We start from the raw sequence: 8,674 nt of genomic DNA, 5'->3' as shown, positions 1-8,674 counted from the left end.
GGCACTATTATCTCACCCACTTTCTTTAGAGAAGTGACACTTTTATTCTACAATTTATAAAGAGCAATCACAGTTAGTGCTGTACAATGCAAAAACAGAAGGAAAGGCCGTTCACCAATTATTACATGAAATAACGAGTCATCAAGCAGACTACTTCTGACCCAAAACTCAAGTAGTAAATCTTGTTTGGTGGGCTATATCCTTTTTGATCAGTGCTTCATCTTTATTTTAATTTAGTGGGAAGAAATCTTATCAGATTTTTGGAACATGCAAGCATGCTGGTAGAGTGCAGTTTACAATTTAACAATAATCTGTCATTATTCAAGCAAGGGAGATCTACACGTGGATCTGCCTTAAAAACTGATAAGTGCAGAAGAGCATGTAATGTGTACGTACAGAAGTCCTGCATTGATAAAATGATCAGCTGTTGTGGAGAACATTCTTTCTTACATCAAGAGAAAATCAAAACACAAAGGACAAGTAGGCAACTGCTGAGTAGAAATGTTTCCCAGAGTGGCACCTAGGGATGCCAGCCTCCACGAGACCTGGGGATCCTTGGAATTATATCTCACTATGGGACTACAGAGATCAGTTTCCCCTAGAGTGGGGGTCATCAACCCCCGGTTCGTGGCCCGCTACTGGGCTGCCATGGCTGCCTCTCCCCCCCCCCCCGCAGAGAGAAGCTCACCAGGCCGTGAGATAAGCGGCCGTCAAAGCGGCCGCTTCGCTCCCAGCCCGGCTAGCTTTTTGCTGCGAGAGGGTGGGGAAGAGGCATGCACATTTTCACCACCAGGGGGCACTAACGTTCATGCGTGGCACCAGGGCCGCCGGTTCTTCCCCACCCCCGGAGGCGGTCCTCAACCCTAAAAAGGTTGGGGACCGCTACCCTAGAGAAAATAAGATGTTCTGGAGAGTGGACTCTGACACTGTACCCCACTGTGGTCCCCGTCCTCCCCAAGCTCCATCCAAAATCTTCAGGACTCCACCCTGGATCTGGCAACTCTACACCCCCATCCCCCGCCAGGAACTCAGCAACCCTAATGGCACCTGTATTTAAGATGCAAAACATAGTGAACGCCATTTTATATCACCACAATGGAAATAACTGGCAATTGTGAAACAATTTGACAATTTGTCTCTCTTTACTGAAAGATCACCTCCATGTTCAATAGGGCAGGAGGCTACAAAAAAAGTACATAATTCCTATAGAAGTAATGACATGTATATCTATGAATTATCTGCTAGCCTAAGGTATCAAATTATTGGTGAGAGTTTTCCCAGTCGCGCCTTCCCCCAAATGCCTAAAGTGAAGATTAAGCACATATTAGCATGCTTCAGAAATTTAGTGAGAAAAGGAGTCTTAATTTCATGCACATTTTTATTGAGTAGTAATATAAAATGCTTTTTTTCATTGTTACAAGTGCATGCTTTGATTGCCAACATTTCAGAAGTCAAATTACAAAGGCAAGGCTGTAGGCTGTAGTGAATTACTTGGGCACTTATACAATTGTTAAAAAATATCAGTGGACTGCTTTGTTTGTTTGTTTTTTTTCCTCTTCCTTTAAAGAATGAACCAGTTGTAACCCGTAACTGATATACAAAGGGGAAAAAAGTGAAAAAATTACACGTTTTTTGTGGCACATGACGGAACGTAACAAAATGACTAAACCATCATGACATTAACAGTTATCATGCATTTAGTTTCACATGTAACTACAAACTTATTTAAATTTCACAAGGTTTGCTAAACATGCTAACCATCCATATGTGCACTGACAAGCTTATATTAAAAACTTTTAAGAATACTCTCCCCCTTAGATTTTTCAAAGCTTTTTTTTGATTACAAAATTTCAAAGGCATTAGCATTTTTTTTCTTTTTAGAGAATATAAAGTACGCCAGTATACATACATTTCCAGTATAAGTCAGACCACTAAGCGCATTACAGTCCCATACAGGCCTATTCAGCCAATTTGTTTTTCTTAAAAAACATGCATAGGCAGATTTTTACAGAATATAGATGCTTTCACTGCACTTAATAGGGTGTCTTGTTCACTATACTTAAAAATGCACCACTCATAAATATTTAAATTCAGCAAGCCACAACCAAGACTTGATTTACCAAAAAAAAAAATCCTAAATATAAACAGCAAAAAAGAAAAAAAAAAAGTATCATTATTCCAGTTTTGTTTTTAAAAACTTAAAAGAAAAGGATTTCTCACTGCCAAATTAGTTAAGGTAAATGTTATATTTAAAGAAGGGCATTCAAGCACACTAAAGAAACCTGAGGTAAGCATAATCTGTACAAAATTAAATTGTCTTTTTTTTTTGGCATTTTTAACAAATTTGCAACATTCTTTCATTTTTAAGAGTGCCTAATTTTTTTTTTGTAAGATAGCCGTCGTCTGACAAGAGTAGCAAAACATTATCAATAAATAGTCTCCTTATTTAGTTTGTACATCACTTTGTTAAAAATGTTTGATGTTGTCCATATTTAGTGCTGCAACTGTAAACGTACGATAGTTAGTAAGAAATCAGACAAAGTTGTCATGTCCAGTAACATCAGAGAAGGCCTTTCAGTTAACATATCTAGGAGTTTCCAATGCAGTAGGAAAACATGTTCATTCCCCTAACTTTGCAATATATACCAGCATTAGCTTTCATTTAGTTGTCTACAAGCATTTTAAAGGCATATCCAAAGGGGGTGTTTAAGCCCCCCCACCCACCCACCCACCCAAATAAAGTTTACTATCTCTTCATAGATGACGATATTGTAAACTGAATCCAACACCTGGCCCCCAGAGCAAGTAAGCTATCATCAGAGGCAAGAACATCCAACTGCTGATGAGCAGCAATCCCATCATGCCCTGCAGCTCAAAAACAAAAACAAAAACAAAAATATTTCACAACTCAGAAATGGTCACTGAATATTGCTGCTATTACTGTCGGTGCCATTAGTCTCTGAGGAGATTGCCTTGTTGATGGAGTTAAGGTTGGCGTCAGACGGCAGGGCATCCCTGCGCGGGGGCATCCTCTCGTTAATCCGATCCAGCCCTTTGGCTTCTTCGAAGCTTGTGATCTTATGCTGGGGCGAGAATCCTTTGATAGCTAAACAGAGAATCGGGGGGAGAACAAACGACAAAAACAAAAAATGAAAGAAAAGTCAGGAGAGGCAAAGGGCAAGCTGGATGTGCTCTACTACACAGTCAACTGAGTGAGAAATTCCTTCATGGTGAAGACAATAAAATGGCAATGCAAGAAAAGCTTCTGGATGTATTTGGAAACAGCTAGAAAGTAAACAGCCAATGTCTCTTGAAAAGATTAACATGCTTCCCAACAAAACTCCGCGCTCATGTTTTATTCTGCAGCTTATGATTATCTGTAATAGTGCTCATAGCAACATACTGAGCCGCTAAAATCTGCCGTCGAAAGGCTGATTCATACTTTTTGATGGCAGTCACAAAGATAGAGTCACCCTATAGACTTCAAGTGGTGAATGTGACAGTTGGAGTCAGCTGGTATGATGCAAGGGAACTTGCTACTTCCCAAGAGTTCACCTAGTCCTGAATGCTACTTTATCACGACGTGTACATCAATGTGTTTGGGGCCATTTGTAGTAAACATTAATCATGTGGAACTGGGGGAGCAATATTGTCTTGTGATGACTATCACATGAGCACAAGTGGTTTGAATTGTCTTTAAGTGAAAAGGTTTAGGCTGTCCTCAGTGTTCCTCAAACCATTAATGTTCATGGGAGATTATTTTTCTGTAGAATAGATTTAACTTCTCATGGTGAGATTGAAACAGCATGGCTTTTGTCAATGGCTTCATGTAAGTACAGCTTGGCCGCCAACTCCTATTCTTTTTATCTTTTATACCTGTATTTCCAGGTGAGCCAAACTTCTTCTTGTAGAAATAATTGCTGTTTTGTAAAAGATAACTCCAGAAAGATTTGGAAGGGAGGTGAAATCTCATGTGGCTGGAAGCAGTGCTTTAGAATGAGGAATCTTAAATAGGGGGCAAGTACTAGCATAGCAAGGATGATCTGATAAACCAAAATGAAGCAACTGATACGAGGCCATAGAACTGTAGATTATCTGTACTCACCCCCCATCTGATCAATGTTCACGCTGATGCAACATTTTGTGGGTAAGGCAGTTAACAGAATTCATATCAGAGAAAGGAAGGGAAAGGGAATGAAGATGCAGTCCTATCGTCTGTTCCATCTTATTATTATCCAGCCAATTTAATACACATCTGTGTATTAAATTGTCAGGATAATAGGTAGATACAGTCGCTGTAGGAGATTGACCAAACAAAGATAATTGTACAATGTATTAGGCAGAAGTCCCTCAGTGTCTCCACTACAGCACAAAAAATGCTGTACTGTTCAGGAAACACCCTTATCTGTCAGCCCTTGAGCACTTACAGAGTAATCTGGTTAAACTGCTGTAATCAGTGTGATAGACTCTGTATATAATTCTTTTGCCATATTTGTCCCTCCTAACTCTGAAAGTGTAAGAACATAGGAGCCAGTAACTGAATTCAAACGCCAAGGAACCTGCCCTTCAGCAATGACATGAGAAGTTCCACATCGATCTCACTAGTTATTTTCACACACTCAATGAAAAATATTCAGGGGCCTGATAAGTCTTACAGGGATTTATTCTAGAAAGGGTCTCTGTTTAAACAAAAATGGCAGCAACATTCTGCTGATAAGGCTTAAGTACCAACTGCTGTTACCCTTCACTGTGCTTTTGGTTCTTATTCAATAAAGGTAAGAAATAAAAATGTCAAGAATGTTGGTTACATTTCTTTTGGCTATATTTATTAATGCAAGACAGCCAAGATGGTCAGCTAGTACCAGTAACATGGGAGAAAAAAAGTATATATTGAGAGGGTTTGAGCAGAAAGGATCAAGGGCCTGAATTCATTCTTTTACTTATCTGTTGCAAAGTGATCAATTTGGTACTCCTTGAGAGAGAAAAGCATCACTGTCCTCTCTGAATTTTAACATGGTGTTTGCATCTCTCTTAGAAGGGGGAATGTCTAATACTAATTAAACCACCTGTGTTAAGTTATGCGGGGACTACGCCTCTCATGTTGACATGTTGCCAGCCACTGCTGTGGAAATGCGTATCAGTGTGGGCAGATACAGACCACCAATTCCATTCTTCCTGCTAAAGATGTGACTTAGTTTGGGGCCATATATTGCGGGGTGGGATGCACCACATCCGAAAGTGAGACTTTTGCAGGGGTAGTCAAACTGCGGCCCTCCAGATGTCCATGGATTCCCATTGTAGCGAATGCTGGCAGGTGCTCATGAGAATTGTAGTCCATGGACAACTGGAGGGGCCGCAGTTTGAGTAAAAAAGGTAAAGGTATCCCCTGTGCAAGCACCGAATCATGTCTGACCCTTGGGGTGACACCCTCTAGCGTTTTCTTGGCAGACTCAATATGGGGTGGTTTGCCAGTGCCTTCCCCAGTCATTACCGTTTTACCCCCCAGCAAGCTGGGTACTCATTTTACCGACCTCGGAAGATGGAAGGCTGAGTCAACCTTGAGCCGGCTGCTGGGATCAAACTCCCAGCCTCATGGGCAAAGCTTTCAGACTGCATGTCTGCTGCCTTACCACTCTACGCCACAAGAGGCTCTGCAGTTTGACTACCCCTGCTTTAAACAATGTAGTAGTCAATTTATTTAAACACTGCATGTTGGACTGTTTCAGACAATGGAATTGCTCTGTGGACTAACTCCCCCCCTCATCCCCTGCCAATGTCTGGGTACTACTCTTCCCCTCCTGTAAATCAAGATTAAGTTTTCCCCCAATGTCAAATTTGGGGTACGTTGGAACAATGTTTAGTAGCTAAGCGTCCAGATCGTTCTTTAAAATAACCACAAACAGACTATGGCCCGTTGTCACCCAGTCTATTTCCTTGGAGCAGGTGTACGATGCATGCTGATGTTTAAATATGATGAGGCAGTTGGAGATGGTCAATATTAGGCTCCATCAAAGGACCAGGCCCCTAGTAAAGCTTTTAATGTAAGCAGAATATTTTTTATTCAATCTTCAAGAGGAGGAACTAAAAAAAATCTTTGGTTATAATGAAGATGTAGTGATTAATAGAGGTTTAACTTGAATAACACGTTAATTCCAGAATGGGAGGTATATTCAAATTAATCTGAGTCTCAAGCAGACATTTTATATACACCTTAGTTTTGAGGAATGTGCTCTGCTGCAGTTGCTGGTCAGACAATGATTATTAGCAATTTACATTGAGAGTAATACTAAAAAAAACACAACACAGTCACAGAAATCACAGGAAAAAGAAAAACAGCCAAACTGTCAACAAGAATGCACACTGCAGAGTAAGTTGCCGACAGGAATAGAGGATTCCAGCATAAATAGCAGCTTGCTCACTGCTATTTAGAAAGCAGTTGTATTTTCTCTTACTTGCTTCTAAGAATTTTGTTCACTGCTATGACAGAACAATAAGAAAAAACACCAGATACAAGGGGCCAAAATGGCGTTCTTATCCCATGCCAAAAGAACTAATGGCTAATAAAATTCTTTCGAAAAACCAAGATATTTTAGGGGGGCAAGAACAAAATACAACTGAATTTTTTTTTTTGGTTTTGTTTTAAAGGGGAACTTTTGAGAGTCTTCTTGCAAAACATTTGAAGTACTAGTTCAGCATTATGCATATAGATATTTCAGTGTGTGGTTTGGAGATCTCTTAACAGTACAGCCAACAAAAATTGCTTAAGAGTTGAAGGAAAAGTATCCCTGAGAGAAGGCAGTCTGATGTTTTTGCATTCAAATATATTTGACTTTTGTTTCTGTAGTTGGTAATATAGTGCTGCTATTAATGAATGCACTACAAAAAAAATCCCCAAAGCTTCTTTGAAAAAAAAATTACACCTTACCATTTCTCTTTTTAAAACTTTTTTTTTTTTTAAAGGAGACATCTTAAAAGAGATTGACTTACAGTGAAGACTCACTCAAAAATAACTTTCACTTGGGATCTTGGTTTAGGGAGAACCCTTTTCAGGGTTGAACTGCCAGTCAATTTCCAGAAGAGGAGGTGAGGAATGATTGGTTCCCCCCAAAAGGGAGACTGCTTGGTTTCCAAATGGCTTTTACCAAAGAGCTGCGGTGCCCCCTTTGAACAGAGTTGTAAGCTTTCTTAGCCTTGTGCGACATTCATTCCAGCACTTTGAGAACTTAATGGACACAGATCAGAACATTGTTGCAACTTTAAGAAACAACAACAACAACAAAAGAAACACTTTCCCCTTTAAAGCAAGTAAACTTAGGTTAATACTGAGCCACAATTGTTAGCTCAACACCCACACACTCTGTACAAGCTACAGCAAAATGAATACACCCAGCAGAGCCCTTGTCTGTTGCAGAAAACAACAGAAAGGGGTCTGGCCAATTTACCTTCATCAGCCTCAATAGCCTCAACAGTAGCTGAAGAGAAGAAAGGGGTAGCAAAACGAATGAGAAAAATGAGCAGAGGATTTAACTCTAAGAACAAGTCAGTGAATAGCAAAGGAGGTAGTACACTTAAAGGTTACTGTAAGTGCTGGATTTTGACACAGAAGACAACATAGAATGCTAACACAAAACAGAAACAGGTATTGTAGTTTGCAGGCAATAGATTTCGTTTACTGGGGGGTGTCAGTGAATTTCTCTTTATATTGAAAAAAAAAATTTCCACGTTGATTTCCCCCCCTATTAAAGTAGACTATCTGTATATGCAACATTTAATGGGGCAAGTCGGATTTAAGAAAAGCCCATTAAGAGAGAAATGGCTTGAAGCCTACAGGAGCCACTGTTTAATGCTGATCTCCAGATTATAGAGCACTTTCTGTGGCCAAGGATGGGGTCTTGGAGTCTTACTTCAGAGAAGTGGGAATTTGTAAAAACAGAGTAGGCATTACCTTCTTTGCTCTAATAATTTTTATATGCACAGACACACAGAAAAAGAGTACCGACACAGCTTGAAGAGCACACACGAATCATAATTTAATTCTGTGTATGTATGAGAAAGAGATGGGACATATGCTGTGCATCTTTTCCAAAGTCTTCCCCCCGAATCTGCTAAATGTCTTAAGAATTTTGCAAGGAATTGAAAAAGAAAAAATTTAATTTTATCTTGAATTTCTTTTAAGAGCCCACATTTTAAGAAGTTGCTAGATGCAACCTAAATTATTATTGTTGTTGAGTACGGCAGAAAAACCCGCCCAATCTTAGCCATAAAGTTACATGATTTGGACAAAGTCTGACCCATTTAGAATGTTGTATTTACATTTTTAACAAGGGGCTTGAGATCAGTGGAATCTCACAAAGTGTCATTCTGCATCAAGGACAAGTTTCCCCCCATGGAATCTATAGCCCTTAGGTGATTAAGGGAAAAGATGGAAAATAACAGGTAAAAATGCATAATCAAAATGAATGAGAGAGATTACAGAAATTAAGATGAGAAACAGGATCCAAACCAGCACAGATACACTGGAAATAATGGCCACTAGAGATGTACACATTTCACAGAATATATTGCTCATATTTTCTGTTAATACATAGAGCAGGCAGCAAAATGTGCTTAACAGAAACTATGTAGATTTCAGTATATTTGGTGAATGGCGCAAGGTGTTAACTCATGGGTTGAG

General features: G+C 39.6%; 1 protein-coding gene across 4 annotated transcripts in view; it reads right to left on the bottom strand.

The window, feature by feature from the left end:
* Positions 1-1,360: 1,360 nt before the first annotated feature.
* Positions 1,361-8,674, bottom strand: part of PPP3CA (protein phosphatase 3 catalytic subunit alpha) — a 204,066-nt gene continuing 196,752 nt past the window's right edge. For 2 of the 4 annotated variants that reach the window (XM_077300770.1, XM_077300772.1), the window contains 2 exons: positions 7,443-7,472; positions 1,361-3,106 (listed from right to left, as the gene is read on the bottom strand). In XM_077300770.1, the coding sequence (XP_077156885.1) occupies positions 2,919-3,106; positions 7,443-7,472 (218 nt within the window). In that variant the 3' untranslated portion in view covers positions 1,361-2,918. The remainder of the gene's footprint in view (positions 3,107-7,442; positions 7,473-8,674) is intronic. The other 2 variants (XM_077300773.1, XM_077300774.1) reach the window with 1 other exon arrangement.

Source organism: Paroedura picta, chromosome 10 (genome assembly GCF_049243985.1).
Source record: "Paroedura picta isolate Pp20150507F chromosome 10, Ppicta_v3.0, whole genome shotgun sequence".
Classification (NCBI taxonomy): Eukaryota; Metazoa; Chordata; class Lepidosauria; order Squamata; family Gekkonidae; genus Paroedura; species Paroedura picta.
Note: the sequence above shows the minus strand (reverse complement) of the source record. Positions and strands in the feature narration are given on the sequence as shown.